The sequence below is a fragment of the Cyclopterus lumpus genome, chromosome 3, assembly GCF_009769545.1.
Source record: "Cyclopterus lumpus isolate fCycLum1 chromosome 3, fCycLum1.pri, whole genome shotgun sequence".
Lineage (NCBI taxonomy): Eukaryota > Metazoa > Chordata > Actinopteri > Perciformes > Cyclopteridae > Cyclopterus > Cyclopterus lumpus.
In genome coordinates, this window is record NC_046968.1 from 12174128 (window position 1) to 12189796 (window position 15669).

The 15669-nt window shown below is 39.0% G+C and overlaps 1 protein-coding gene across 1 annotated transcript in view; it reads right to left on the reverse strand.

Annotated features, from left to right (window-relative positions):
* Positions 1-4021: 4021 nt before the first annotated feature.
* The window catches only part of mybpc3 (myosin binding protein C3), a 28359-nt gene continuing 16711 nt past the window's right edge, over positions 4022-15669 (reverse strand). The window contains exons 21-32 of the mRNA XM_034560255.1: positions 14883-15042; positions 14613-14717; positions 14330-14518; positions 10262-10396; positions 9776-9943; positions 9512-9600; positions 8540-8735; positions 8287-8426; positions 6948-7107; positions 6699-6835; positions 6101-6287; positions 4022-4327 (exon numbers count right to left, since the gene is read on the reverse strand). Coding sequence (XP_034416146.1) covers positions 4299-4327; positions 6101-6287; positions 6699-6835; positions 6948-7107; positions 8287-8426; positions 8540-8735; positions 9512-9600; positions 9776-9943; positions 10262-10396; positions 14330-14518; positions 14613-14717; positions 14883-15042 — 1695 coding nt within the window. The 3' untranslated portion in view covers positions 4022-4298. The remainder of the gene's footprint in view (positions 4328-6100; positions 6288-6698; positions 6836-6947; positions 7108-8286; positions 8427-8539; positions 8736-9511; positions 9601-9775; positions 9944-10261; positions 10397-14329; positions 14519-14612; positions 14718-14882; positions 15043-15669) is intronic.

The following is a 15669-nucleotide window of genomic DNA, read 5'->3' on the forward strand; positions in this document are numbered from 1 at the left end:
CCAAGTTAAACGTGAATATAATCCCACTCTTTCACTTCCAACGTCATGTGAAAGCAGCACAAGACTGGCAGCCAGCTGAGTCAACAAGGACGTTTTAAGTGGTGCCAAAAAAATATAAAATGGACTATTATAATTTAAATGTGTGTAATTATATTCAACCACAGATATTTAGAGACAAGTATCTGCAGTGTGGATCTTTTTTCTTTTCTTTTCGGTACTTTACAGCTCTACAGTGCAAAAAAGTCCATATTGGTCAAAGTATGAAAATAAGGGTCTTTCAATCCAGCTAATATTATAGACTTTTTACTGTACGTACATTTCACTCTGTATTGTTGTACAGGTCATCAGAACAGCATTATTATATAGTATATTAACATGGACATCCTTTCACCCTGAGAGTTGACCCGAGTGAAACCGCGTGACGAGGGATTGACTGACGTTTGGTTTGCTGGAGCGTGACTGTACACATTAAAGGTGGATACACCCTCGGAGCGTGTATCCACAAGTGCACATCATGTGAGTGCTCAGGAATTTAGGCAATGTAGGGAAACGTTATCTTCCACCAACAAGGCATTCTTGTGTACTTATAGTGCACCGTTTCATTTTGATCTTTTTAATTTGAATTCCCATGTAGGCAATTTTTCTCGACCGGGTGTGTACATTTTTACACCAACCAAAATGTCTGTTGATTGTTTGAGATTTCCCATATGGTGAAACTACAATTTGTTTTGTAAGTAGGCTGGTTATTGTGTTTTGTATTTGTATGTAAATTATTTGAAACAAAAACAAGTAATCAAGAATGGGATGCTAACTAAGGAAGCTACCTCCTCGACTGTAGTGGCTACCAGCAGTGCTTTGTAAAAGAAATGTCTGTTTTCTCTGTTCTTCTCTTTGTTTGCATTCTTAGCTTTAAGTTTTACATCATCATTTTAGATAAGTGCAAATTGTGGGAGGATCTATGTACTGTATACTGTGATTTATTTTTAACCAAACTATAAACTATGACTTTTTTTAGTTTGATCTTTTATGGATACAAACTTGCAGAATAATACGGATTATAAAAATAATCTCCCTTAATTTCAGTTCAAAATAAAATCTCATTGTAGCTTTTCATGTGAGATCTTCCAGAGTTATTTTTATTCTGTTCAAGTAGAATAATAATTCTATAAAATTGTGAATGAATAAAATTGGATAAATTGACCCATTTCTCTTTTACCTTTGTGTTTAGTATTGAAATTACAGCAACCATTATCTTCACGTATGTTATCATATCTGACATCATTATACTTTTTTACCTGCCCAGTTTGGTTTTGGGACTGGAGATAATTTAGAAAATGTAGTTAATTGCAATATGTCATAGAAAGGACGGCTCCCCTGAAGATGAAACTATTGACTCAAATGGTGCATATTTTTCTCCCAGCAGAGCTGCATAATCGCCTCATGAGAAGGAAGGTCATTCTTTCACCACACTGGTGGAAGTGTCTGAAGCCAGCTGTCCAATCAGATATAACAAAGAGTCTCATCTCTGCTCAGAAAAATGTCCAGAGACGGTCCATTCCTTTGGTCTAGACCGAAATATCTCTGCATTTATTGGATGGATACCCATGACTTTCACAGCTTCCAGAGAATATATAATAGTATTTAAATTCCATGCTACTACACGTTGGTGTGAATGCATTAGTTACTGGTTATTTTTCCATTTCAAATTGTATTTACAGAAGATAATCAACAAATAAATCGGGCTGTATTTATCCGCAGCACTTTTATGAGCGTTGACATAAATGCATACTTTTAGTTTTGGTACTTTTTAACTATATGATGATGCGGACACGTTTACTCAAGAAACATTTTGACTGCATGACTTTTGTTGTATTACATGTAGAGTTTTCCTGCACTTCTACATCATTGAGTTTTGTTTATTATTTAATTTGCGATTATTTTTCCATGTTCCTAATTGCTTTATTAATTTACAATTATTTTTATTTATAAATTTTTCCTTAGTTTTTTCTGTCAAATCAAAATCCTTTTTGACTTGACACCCACTGTGCCTTAGAGAGGTGCTGGCGGGAGATTTGCTCCACTGGTTTCAGCTGAAATTGGCCACACCGACATCATTGTAGGGGAAAATGTTTGCTATTTTTTTCAAAACGTGACCTTTCAAAGCCTCTTTGTACGTATAAAACTTTTTGTGCTATTAAGTGGAGTTTTCTTTCACCTCCAGTCATGTTGTCCACCACTTCTGGCTCCCGTCACTTGTGAAGAGAGCTGTAACCTGGGGCTAAGTGAAAAATAACCTCAGGCATTGTATAAAGGAACAGACAATTTAAGATGTCCTGTTTAGCTTTGAAGCGTGTAGGCTTTTCACTTGTAATGTCAAAACACCTGGCAAAAGTGGAGGCCCTGTAAGGCATTCGTCACGCGTGTTAATAGTGGCCTGGTGACGTGTACAAAGGCTCACTGGATCTTTCGCAGCTGTACGTCGAGAGGTCACAGGAAATATTGACATCGAAGGCATCAAAGGAATAACTGTCGAGTGATGTCACAGCAGCTCCCGCTCGTCCAACGCCGACATGTGTTCGTCTTCATTTACACGCCCTCAGCAGGAAAAGGACTGTGTTGCTATTCCAGCCCTTCACACACGTCTCTGTGGCGCTCGTCAGTCACATTGCTCACACCTCCGGCTTTAGCGAGCCTTTGGGACAATAAAACCAAGGCCTCAATAACTCTCATCCAGTCTTCTGAGTGTGCGTGGCATGCTCTTCATGGAACTGGTTTCCACATGGACACCATTACTTAATACACTGTAACATAATGACCCAACTTCATAACATGACTGAATAAAATCCTTCACTCATTTTTATGATGTAGTATACTATCTATGGCATTTCATGAGATACTGTACCATGACTTTACATGGCATACTATACTGACTGATAGCGTACTATACTATGACTTATTATGGCATAGTGAACTATGAATCTGTTTAGGACATACTATACTATGGCCTTTTTGCAATATACAATACTTTGACTTGTCATTGGTATTGTAGACTATACCAGATTATGGCTTTTTGTGGTATACTATATTATGACTATTTTACGGCTTACAATATTAGGATTTGGCATTTTTATGATTTACTATACTATACATTTTAACAACACACTGATATTGTTAGACTGCTCCTTTTGCAGTCAATTCTTACTTCTAGTAAATATGCTATTTAGTATGCTAAAACCAATAGCGAACGAATTGCATACTATTTCCAGTGAAATATTACAGTACGTAAACACTGGAAACTACAACATCATAAATATCCCACAATGCCATGCGGTAGTGTAGACAACAACGGGCAATGGCGGACACCTCTGTAAAGTCAATGACGCTTCAATGTAAGTATATCATTCCAATATAATATTTTCCTAAATTAGTTGAGCTCACAAATCACAAATGTACTTTTTATGGCATACTATGCAATATTTTTTTTGTGACATACAATACAGTAATATGGCGTGAATATGAAATTTTATGACATTAAACTATAGTATGGATATTTTTGACTTTTTTATGGCTAATTCATCTCTGATTTTATAACAAATGTTATGCTATGAAATTACTTTTGAATTACTTTTTTTGATTACTTTTCTTGATTATTTTGACTATTTCTATATATATTTAGAAATATATATAGACTTTTTATGGCATATAATACAATGACTTTTGTCATGACATACTATACTTTGACTTGTTTATAGCATACAATACCTCAACTGTTTTATTGTATATTATACTATGACTTTTTGCTTTACTACACCATGGCTGCTGTAGCTATCTTGATGGCAGATTCCAGAACTGGTCTCCACTTGTACAACATTACTTTATATTATTAAGTCATTTCACTACTTGATAGTATAACGGAATGAAATCACTCACTTTTGTGTTTTTATTGCATTTATATTGACCTTTCCAAGCACACAAACAAATCAAACACTGCAGTACATTTCTTTAGACCAGCTGACATAAATGAGACACAAGATAGGAAATTATAAATTAATTTCATAAATATTTCCACCTTCCTTTACTATGACACTTTTACTTAGAAGTAAGTGTGAAATTCATTAATCGAGAGTTACACGTGACACTAACACAACAGCGAGTATGGTGATATGATAGATGATTGAGATGAAGGAGGAACGTGTGGCAAATATAAAGGATATATGGGATGATCACAGTTTGACGTGACACAAAACAAACAACGTGGAGACACATTTATAATCTCTTCAGTCAGTCGCCGAACATCTTTAATCAATTTCTTCTTTTGCAATTTGAGCTGCAAGCCAGAAACAAAACATAAGTCAATATAGATAAGCCTTGATAAGTGGCACAAAGTGAAATTGGTAGCAACATTTTCAAAAGCAAATACTTTTTTCAAATTAGTATTATTATTGTCTCATTATTTGTGGATTTTCTTTTTCTTTTGTGTAAAAAATATTTTCAATATTAATAAGTTTTCAAACTTATTAAATCATATGATATTTCATGCCCACTTAGGTGTAACAGAAAATAGGTGTAACACTATAATGACATTTCATCATTTAGTGATTATTACTCATATCGACAACTTGTTGCTGTCTGTGTCTGTCAGCGGTTTGGTGCTGAGGAGGTAGTGTACCGTAGGGTTATAGCGGTTTTGACTTTACAGTTATGGGAGTGACCCAACACAATAAAGTTGTGGGCCCAAAGAAAATAACAATGAGCTGAAAGACAAACAAAGGACCGCCCGGGGAACCGTGGCCCCTCTAGCTGACAGGTGACAGTGCTGGCCGCTACGCCACCGTGCAGCCCACATTAGTGGTTTAATGCGTTCTATACTAGGAATTTGTTATTAAAGACTTTTTTATTTACATATTTATGGACTACTACACAGTACTATCTTTTTTTTGAAAGACGTACCATATGAATACATTTTTACAGCATACTATACTTTGACTTTTTTATGGGGAGATTTTTATGGGAGATTCGATCAACATTGTTATGACATACTTTACGAAATAGTCATAATATACTTTGACTGGTTATGACACTGAGGACATAGACATATATTTGAGTTCAAATACAACCCCCTGCACCTTAATGACTGATTTGTTCTTCAGAAATCTTTCTTTGAGAATCAAAAAACGTATCTGCGTTCTTTGAGGAGAAGAATATTTTGAGAAAGAAGTTGTAATATTATGATAATTATGTCATACTTGAATGCAGTAATATATCCTGATGAAATCTACTCGTCCTACATCCTGCTGTGCATCACTTTATGGCTCTCCCCTTCAGACCATTTGAGAGACCCAGCAGCCCGTTTGGGAGTCTCTTTATGAGAAAGGTTTAGGGAAGCTGCTTTGTGCTGCTCCTCATCAGAAGTGGAAAACCAAAAAGGCATTAATCTCATCATTGTGTATCTTATTGTCCAGACACATATTAACTTAACCACCTATAATAAATAGCAGCTCACAGATGCTTTTCCAAGGTTTTCAGTGAGAAGCACACAAAGATACCGGTCAGCAGCCCAAACTATTTAAAGAGTCAACATAACTGTAGAAAATGCTTAAACATGCACATAAAACTTGACCCAAGCTATTCTATTTTCTCGTATTATTATCACTTCTTTCTCTTTTGTAGTTACCCGAATACTGCGAGTAATTGACGGATTAGAATATTGACTTTTACATTCATCTTTCTCTGGCTAATTTGTGGCTGTATATGGGAATATTTAGAGTTTTTTTGTTTATTTGGATTTGCTGTATATTCTGCAGTTATTTGGGGGAAATGTCTATGTTTCCTATAATCATAAACATATAATTATTTCCAGGACTCTTCTTGGAAATTTAGAAACCTTTTTTTTTGTTTACATCATATATTCACTCTGTTTTAGAAAATCCACTTCAGGAAAAATAAGGGCTATACTATAACATGTTGATCATTTTTTATGACACTAAACATGTTTTTGTTGTTTTTTTGTAACAAAAAGAAAGAGATGGGATGTGAGTGTCAAGTCAGTCAAGAAAGGTGGACCCATGCGTGTCTTTGTACCTCCCAGGAGGATACTTACGGCGGACCTCCAGTTTACACTCCACTACGTCTTCCCCGTTGTCGTTGACTGCTTTGCACATATATATTCCTCCATCAAAAGTACACGGCTTACGGATCTCCAGTGTCAGAACCCCTTGTTTACAGAACATCCGATACTTGGCTTCATTTGAGATGTCCATCTTGTTTTTGTACCAGGTCACTTTGGGCTAACAAGGTAGGACAAAGTATTAAAATATGTCAGCTGATACTTTTTACAATCTGCGATATTGCACAAGTATTAGTATCGGAGCATTATATCATTATTATAGATAATTCTATGTCGGTTTGGGAGTAGTTTTCCCTTGCTTTTATTCCAGTTGTAAGTTACTCAGTTATTCCTGTAAAAGCTGGTGAGTGGAACTTCAGTTTGAAGTGTTTCATGCTTAAATATCTTTATTTAGCTTTCCAAAAAGTGCTCCTAACAGCTTCAGTGTTTGGGTTGGAAGCTTTGGAAAGAGCTAGAAAGTGGACCTTCTGTAGGAATTGTTTTGCCAGAATTAAATTGAAATTGTATTCCTTTTTCGTTACAAAAAAAGATCACACGCATCGCTTGCATAACATGTGATGACCCCACTGACCTTTGGTATGCCTCTGACTGAGCAGCTGAGGGTTGTGCTGTATCCGGCTATGATAGAGCGGTTCACCAACGGATGTGTGAACTTGGGAGCCTGTGAGAAGTCACGGTCCTTGTAGGTGGGCGACTTGTACTCCATACCTGGGAAGAGAGACAGACAGACAATCGGGTAATTGGGTATAATTCTCTTCATGACATAAAAACGGAACCATAACCGCCTTGTACCGGTTGTTTATGTGCAGTCACAGCCCACCTATTTTGTGGATGTAAGCGCTGTCTGTTGAGCTGCAGGGCTCTTGGCTGGGGCCCACCTGGTTGATGGCAAAGACTCGGAAGACATACTCATTCCCCATGATGAGGTCCGATGCAACGCAGTTGGTTCGTCTGTACTGCTCATAGACTGTAAACCACTCCTTCACATGAATCACAAAAACATGGTTCCCAAATCAGTATTTTCCAATTCAGTGTAGTGTTTCTGTTGATTTGTAAATATGGTAAATAATATCAGGCAATCATTTTCAAGATATATCACTGATTTCATTTTCAAAATACCTGAAACTAAAGAGTTGTGTAACTGGGTACAGTTTAGATGTATTTATGTAGGTACAATAATGAAAGAGGATATGGGCAGATTTAAATTGAAATTACATCTAATATGTACGCAGTTCATTGTTATTAATAACATGATAAGCGTCACCTTCAAGCAAGTGTAATTAATTTGATCTAATAATGACTAGAGTGAAACATGAACCGTCAGCACAGGCAGGCAGGAGAACAAGGGCCCTGCGTCACCATACAGACAATCCAGACCAGGTCAAGGCTACGAGGATAAGATTAGGACATTCCTGGCCGACATCGTTCCTGGCAGCTCGAGGTGGAGGACGGTGCTAGTTGGAGGTCTTGCCAACAGGCCCATAATGCATTTGCTGATTACAGTCTATGAGTCACGAGGGGAGGCTAAAATATCCCTCTGTGTCCATGCAGCATTCATTCTCACACGTACATGCACACTCATTCATGACAATAGAAAGGCCAAATGTGGCTTCACAGCAGCTCAGCTGGTGGTTGGCAGGTGAAACTAAAGGCCTGCAATGTAACAGTTTTAGTGGGCAAGAAAGACAACCATTGTCGTCCTAAGAAGACCTTCAGATGTTGTGTTTTTTCCACTTCCTAGTGGCCATGACCTTTCAATAATTGGCTCAATTACTGTCAATATGTCTAATGCCCAAATGGATCGCATTCGTAAACATTTGCATTTTGAGAGAAAATAAATGTATTGCTACTTATTTTGACTGAAGCTGCTGATTATTTAGTGGCGCAACCTGACAGTTGAATTTAGTCTCTTTTAAAAAACAAAACAAAATGATTAATTGGGTTCAAGTTTTCTCTCCAACCTTTGTAACTCGGATCCAACATTTTCCACTCGTAAGGATTTCTTATGCCGTATGAACATATATTCTTGAGGGTTTCTTCTGGCTTTTAATGAGCATAATTACTGCCTAGCATCAACATCAGAAGTTTGTATTCAGTTTAATTTAAATGTAACATAAATGTAAGCACTGCTGCTAGCACCTACGGATGTAGAGTCTCACCATGGTCTTTTTCTCAGCTTTCTGAATGGTGTAACCAGTTATTTCACAGTTACCGTCGTCCTTTGGGAGCTTCCACTCGAGCGCCACATTAAAGCCCCAGGTGTCCGTGATCTTCAGTGCTTCAGGGGGCCCTGGGAGATCTACAGATGAGAGATATGGATTGTGAGTAACTGCCCACAACAGACATTGTATTTATTCCTAATGATATAATGATACTACTCTAGTTATCATACCCTCAACCAGTCCTGCTTACCAACAACCTGCAGTGTGATACTTGCTTTGTCTTCCATATTCTCAATCTGCAATTGGAGATCATACTTCCCCGAGTGTTTTCTCTCTGTGTTGCGAATGAAGAAAATGGTATCCACATCGCTGTTCCTCACACTAGCGAATGTCGGGCTCAGAGGCTCCCCGTCTTTGATCCACGTGACCTTCGGCTTGGGCTTACCCTGCACGACCAAAAAGACAATGGAAGGGTTTCACTTCAAGATGCTATGTGTCAGGTCAAGATTTCAGATGGTGATTTTTCTAAGAAACACAGCTTGGATTACACTCTATTGGTCCTTAGTAAGACATTGACACTTGTGGACATATTGGCCATGAAAACTGGTACAAACATAAGGACTGACCTTCCATAGTGTGCCACCAACAGGTGGCCAAACACTCCAATTAATCATTGACAGATATATATTGATATGAAAGGAAGCCTGACCATGCATGCTTGGTAAAAACATGGCCTTTTCTCTGTCACCTTAAGAACAAACTGTACATTTTGACACTGCAGGTGCCTTTTGATTGTCTAGAAACCTGTCAGCCAGTTGGTCAAGCAAAATAAAAATGTTATCCAAATCAACGACCCCAACAGGTACTCACGCTGCATCTCTCCTCGACAGCGTAAAACACCGTAACATGACCAAGACAATCTTACCGTCCTCTTTTGAAGACAAACATGACATCTTCTTGGTGGAACATTTACATGCAAAGCCAATTTAAATACACACATCAAACATTATTTGTTTATCAACATCATTTCAGTTAATATATTAATGAAACACTTATCTATGATCACAAATGTTTAATCATGATGACTTATCGTTTTTTTAACCAAATTACTGGTTAATTTATTTCAGTCTTTGTGCCTTGTTTACGTTTCACTCTATAAAGACACGAGTAAGGCCCTTTGGTGTTTGAATGATGGTTTAAGAAGGTATACTGTATATTGCACCTGGAATTTTATCACAAGGTTGACAGTTTCTCCAACTTTCTTGATGAGAGTCTGGCGGAGATTTCTAGGGATCCAAATTTTAGGGCGTTCTGTGAAACAAAAAAACACAATAAGAGGAATGAAGGGAAATAAAAAAAAAATGGAGGAAACTCAAGAATTAAGGGTGAATTTAAACCTAAGGAAATATTTTGGTATATTAGATGCATTGGTTGAAACTAAAGAAGCAGAGAGTCCACAAAAGTAATCAAATCTATAAATACTCACCCATTATCTCTCTGATGGTGACAGGTTGAGCCAGCGTGTCGGGAGCACTGGGTCCTGCCATGTTGTAGGCCCGCACACGGAACTTCAGCTTGTCTCCGGTGGTGAGGTTTCTGATGACCATTGATGTCCGGTCAGTCAGACCCTGAGTGGCTGGTATCCATTCATCCGCTGCGACCAGGAAACACACAACAAGGGAAACAACAGTTCATGACTGCAAGTAACAGATATAAATGTAATTTATATTGTGACACAAACTGAGAGACAGAGGAATGACATATACAACAGGGTGTGTTGCAGTTTCATAGTATAAACCTGAGACAGGGTTAGCAGGGTGTCTTCAAAGAGCTTTTTTCATTCTTCTCCTAACTTACAACATTTGCTTCCCTTCACTGTGATTAACTGATTGATGGATATAAACTCTGTTGATATATGCTATTAAAAACGCTCCTCATCAAAAGCATGCCGGCGGTTAAGTCCAGCACTTACTGCCCTCCTTGCAGTACTCAACCCCATAACCCTCGAGTTCAGCTGAGCCAATCCTCTCAGGCGGCCGCCACTTCAGCGAGATGGAAGTGTCACTGATGTCGTCGAGGCAGAGTCCGATGGGCTGACTTGTGGGGGCTGAGAGTGAGGAAGAGGGCAGATAAATGGCTCTGTTAGTCAGTTAGCGCATTAAAGAAATAAATACTGCATTAATTACTGAACAAGTGGATGAATCAGAAATTGGCAAATGAAAAAAACAGCATCAAGTGGTTTTAAGGTGGAATGAGGCATGAACGTACATTTTTGGTGGCTCCCCCAATTAAACTTTGATTTACCTTTGGGCAACAGAACGATACCAAGGGAGCTCGTTACGTTAGTTGATTTGTTGGATCTTTGAGTTACTTAAAGAGGGATGAGTCAAATGTTTCCTTATATTCTTACATTTGCAATGATTGCAAGTATAGTTGTGAGGTACTGTAGCTGTTTGTCATACATGGTGAAGGAAGTCATTGGCGTAGCTACAGTATATGTTATGCTTAAAACATTTTAACATTTCATTTACTACCATCACAACCTGTCCACAGATAAACAAAAGAAATAGATGGATGTATTTCATTTAGTAAAATGTACATATGTCATCTAACAACAGACTCCCTGATCCTGGCAATGATCCTAATTCATATAACACCAAAAACAATATCCATCTCAGTATCAGATACTTGTGGTTGTGTTATCAAACCAATCTATTAGCCTGGAAGCTTTTGTATGTCATCGCGGGAAAGATGAGCCGTCTTTGGTCTTTGGTGCCTGCTGCACTTTATGTCCCGCAGGGATGAAATGATGGCTTTGGTTTATCAGCTACGTCCCACACATTGTTTTCACCACAGAAGGGCCCAAAGCAAACCGCTAGTCACAACACGTTTTAGATGGCTCTGTTTTCAAGAAAACAAATGACAGAGCAATATTGATTGTACCGTGTTTAGCAATTAGTTTTAGGATCTAGTCTCTCATTTGCAAGAATACTGTAGAGGTCAGGAGGATTTACGGAACGTGAAAAAGGATGAATAATTGACTGCTAAGATAAATAATGATAAAAGAATAATAAATTCCCATTAAATTTTTGTGTGAGACTGAAGAGAAACTACACTAGTTGTTTTAAATTACAAGCCTGATGAAACACCGAACATATTACTACTGATTCATCAAGTCATCTGGAGCAGTGACCTCCACCAACAGGTAGATTCATACACTTTTGGGAAAGAATTCACTGCCAAGACATACTAAATATGCAATATCAGCAACCAATATTGAAAGTATGATAACAAACACTGTGAGTAAAAAATCCTCCAAATATCAGCAACATCATTTTATCGTTCCTAGGTCATATTTATAAAGTCCACCATATATTTCCATGTTGTTGCCACATCTTGTTGACGACTTGTGATTTGACTGAAAGGTGATGAATGTGTGTTGAGGTCGAGTCGTCACTCAGGCCAGGACTTCACGTCAAAGGGCAGAGTCTAAGTATTCAGCACTAGCGAATGATGGCATCAGATGTCAAGGGCTTCCTTGTGTGTAGAAAGTCACAGGGATTGTTTCAAAAGTAGCTCAGGGTTGTCTGTGTAGAGTATCTCATTCAGATGTGTTTTAAAAGCAAATCATCAGCAGCATGATGTCTAAAACTGTGTTTCACACTTTCACACATGTACTCCAATAAAAAAAATATAGAGCTGCTGGAATAATGCCCACTACCAACAGGTTGCGGCTCTGGCTCTGGTTCAGCAGCAGGAACGGGCTCCACAGGGGTCACCTCTGCCGGGGGACTACTTTCTGTTGGGGTTACACCCTCTGCTGGTGGTGTCTCATTCTCAGCTGGAGCTCCATCTTCCCTACTCGGGTCTGCCTCTGACGGGTAGACTGCTGCTGCTGGTGGTTCGCTGCTGGCTTCAGGGTTCCTGTGCTACCACATCAGGTGGAGGTTTCTCTGTCTCGGGCTTGCTGTCTTCCACCTCTGCTGGTGCCTCCACTGGAGCATGTCTTTCTTCTTCCATTGGCTTCTTCTCAGCTGTCTTTGGGAGTTTTTTTTTTTTTCATCCTTTCTCAGTGTCTAATAGTCCTGCAGCTGATTCAATCTGATGGTCGTACATGTCCGCCTCGTCTGCCAGATGCCTTGCTCCAACCTATGATCTCATTCTCTTCGCTGTAGTGACAACAATGCTCCCTCTGGAGCAGCAGCCTCCACAGTAGTGTGGACCCCTCAGTGTTAAGCAGCTGGTCCAAGCAGGCCATTATTTATAGAGAGGAATGCCATGGATAGTTTCCTAATCGTCTGTTTTACACACAAGCGCCATCTGGATACAATGGTGTTCCCTCTTAAATCAATAAGTGGAGAACTAGATGGTAGTTAAAGAATCAGTGAAAGACTGGGAGACAATTGAAACCTGAGCCTCTGCCTGACAAGATATTGTCAGAACAGTCAGGAAGTAAATCTTATTAGACTTGTCCCAGACCTCTGGATCACCACACTCACCTACGATTTATTTGACAATTGATATGCAAGGAAGTAAAACAGACAGTCTGACTCTTACATCCTACTTTGTTTTCCTTGTGTTTGTATGTTTAGTACCAACATGAAGAATGTCCACGTTGCATACTGTCTTTGGATTCACACAAGGTAAAGAATCTTAAACAAGAAAGCCATTTCCTCAGAGAACAAATACAGTAGAGCCTGAGTATAACTTTTCATTGAAAAGGAACTCAAATTAAAATCTTCTTATCTCAAACAATAAATATTCATGACTAAAGAAGCAATAATTCAAATGTATCAAATGTCTTGAGGAATTATCTCTGAAGAGATTGAAAAACTCAGGTGATCTGCTTCACAAAGACTGTGCGGTTGATTTTGATTTCATTAACATCATATGGGATCCTCCTCTGTTGCTCTCCTGAAGGTTTCTTCCCTTTTTTCCCTGTGAAAAGGTTATTTTTTGGGGAGTTTTTCCTGATCTGATGTGAGGTCCTGGGACAGGGATGTCGTATGTGTACAGATTGTAAAGCCCTCTGAGGCAAATTTGTAATTTGTGATATTGGGCTATACAAAATAAACTGAATTGAATTGAATAATTTTTCAGGGCGGTTCAACCTTTACATGGATGTAATGCAGTGAATGCCGTGGCAGAGAGGACATGTTCTTTTAGCTGCAAAATGTAACTTATCAGACCTCTGTAGCTCGCTCTTCATCTCTGCTCCATAAGCTGCCACTACTGAAACAAACCTGCATCTCTGACTAACTGTAGAAGCTCATTTTGGATAATGTTGGTTTTGACAACAAAGAAGAATGCACAGAATAAAAGAAAACAATATCTAGTGTTATGCTGCATCGATTTCCTTTTTAAAAACTGTTGATTTGAGAGTCCAACAATGTTATGCTGTATAAGTGCAATGGTGCGTAAATTGTTGCTCTTTTAACCATCAGAGGATCAGTATCTAGCTCAAGGACACTTGACATGCGGACTGCAGGAGACAAGGAGCAAATCTTCAACCCTGCCCAACTGAGCCACGCCATCCCTTCTTAAACAAGCGACACTGTAGGACTTGGGTGTAATATGTCCTCATCATTTTGTCCATGTGGTGATGTAACAGACATACACACCGTCATGACATTACTCAGAAAGGACCTGTGGGTCGCATGCGATGTGCAACATATATTTCTGTTACACAGACGAGCCACAGGCTTCTTGGTTTACACACATGACCTTGTCCTTTCTCGACACAAATCAACCGGGTCCCGTGACCAGAGTGAAACCTTAGTCTGAGCAAACCAGGCATGAAACAACCCCTGACTCATCAAAAGACTGCCATGTCATCTTCATCCCCCTCTCCCATCGCTCATCATCATCCTCATATTACTGTGGTGTGGTGGGTGTTGTAAATTGATCTATAAATGATCTCCGTTATAATTGAGGTTCAACAATTAAAAGCTTTTTTTTGTGGGATAAACATTGGAACAAGTATTAATTTAATGCACAAAGTGGGATAGCAGCTGGTATAAACCTGTTGGTAAAGACTCACCGACTGGCACAAAAGGCTGTGAGGCTGGACTGTGACGAGACATGCCGATGCCGTTGACAGCATAGACTCGCATCTCGTACTCCATTCCCTCGATCATCCGCTTGGCTTCATAGGTTGTTTCAGAATAAGGGTCAAAGTTCAGTCTCATCCACCTGTAGCTCTTCTTCTTCTTTCTCTCCAGCACGTAGCCTGATAATTAAATGTTGTCACCAACTAGGCGAGTCAGAACCATAAAGGAGGAGAATACTTCCAAATAATTTGAACACGTTTTGATATGTTTTACCAATAACTGGCTGTCCACCATCAAACAGAGGGGGGTCCCACTGGACCACACAGGAGTCCTCTCCCAAGCTGAGGATTCTGGGAGCCTGGGGAGGATCTGGAACATCTGTGGGAAACATGACTTGTGATCAGAAAAAAACCAACATGTATATTTACTCATACAGGTGATGAACAGATTGTACAAACTAATTTAGAGTTTATTTGTCTACACTGTGATGATAATGAAATCCTGACTGTTTCTTTTGAAATGCATGTGGGAGCTCAGTCTTACCAACAACTTTCACATTGATATCTGCAGTGTCCTCCCCAGCGGGGTTTCGGACCACAACAGAATACCTCCCCTCGTCCTGTCTCTCAGCCCCCTCGATGGTGAAAATACAGTGTCCCTTGGTGGTTTCAACATGGACCCTGCTGTCTCCCTCTGTGACAACCTTCAGGACACAATGAGAACCAGAGCAGAACTGGATTGAGTCTCGCTCTAAACTGATTGACAGTTTCAAAAAAAGATGCAGCATCGCACAATACATGTACACACACATCATGTCAACATGTGGAGGGATAGTAAACACAACACTTTCCATCTCAAAGTTCATTAAAGTATTTGGGAAAACCATGCTTTTAAAAGCCAACAACTTGATAGGAACACACAACTCCAGACATCACCATGCAAATACGGGACCAGCTTCTGAAATGAAAGTCTAATGAGTTGCTCAAAAGGGAAGTTGCGTTCATATACTGATTTCTTGTAATTTAAACTAAATATTGATATAAATATCAATATTGTTAAGTAATTCAGTATATCATCCAGGGATTATTTCACAGAGTCACTTTATCAAGTTGCCATACAAAACCATACTTACTGCCCAGTTTCCGCTGACCTGTGTCTGTCTTTAGGAAGATTCTGGACATGCTCTTACCTGATTGACGTGGACGGATACTGACCACATGCAGTTTTTGTTTTTATAATGCTCTTAATGCAAAAGTGAGACATACAAGTGAAACACACATCAATAGCCACTGGAGAAGCTGTTTTTCATGTATCTGTCTGCATCTGACTG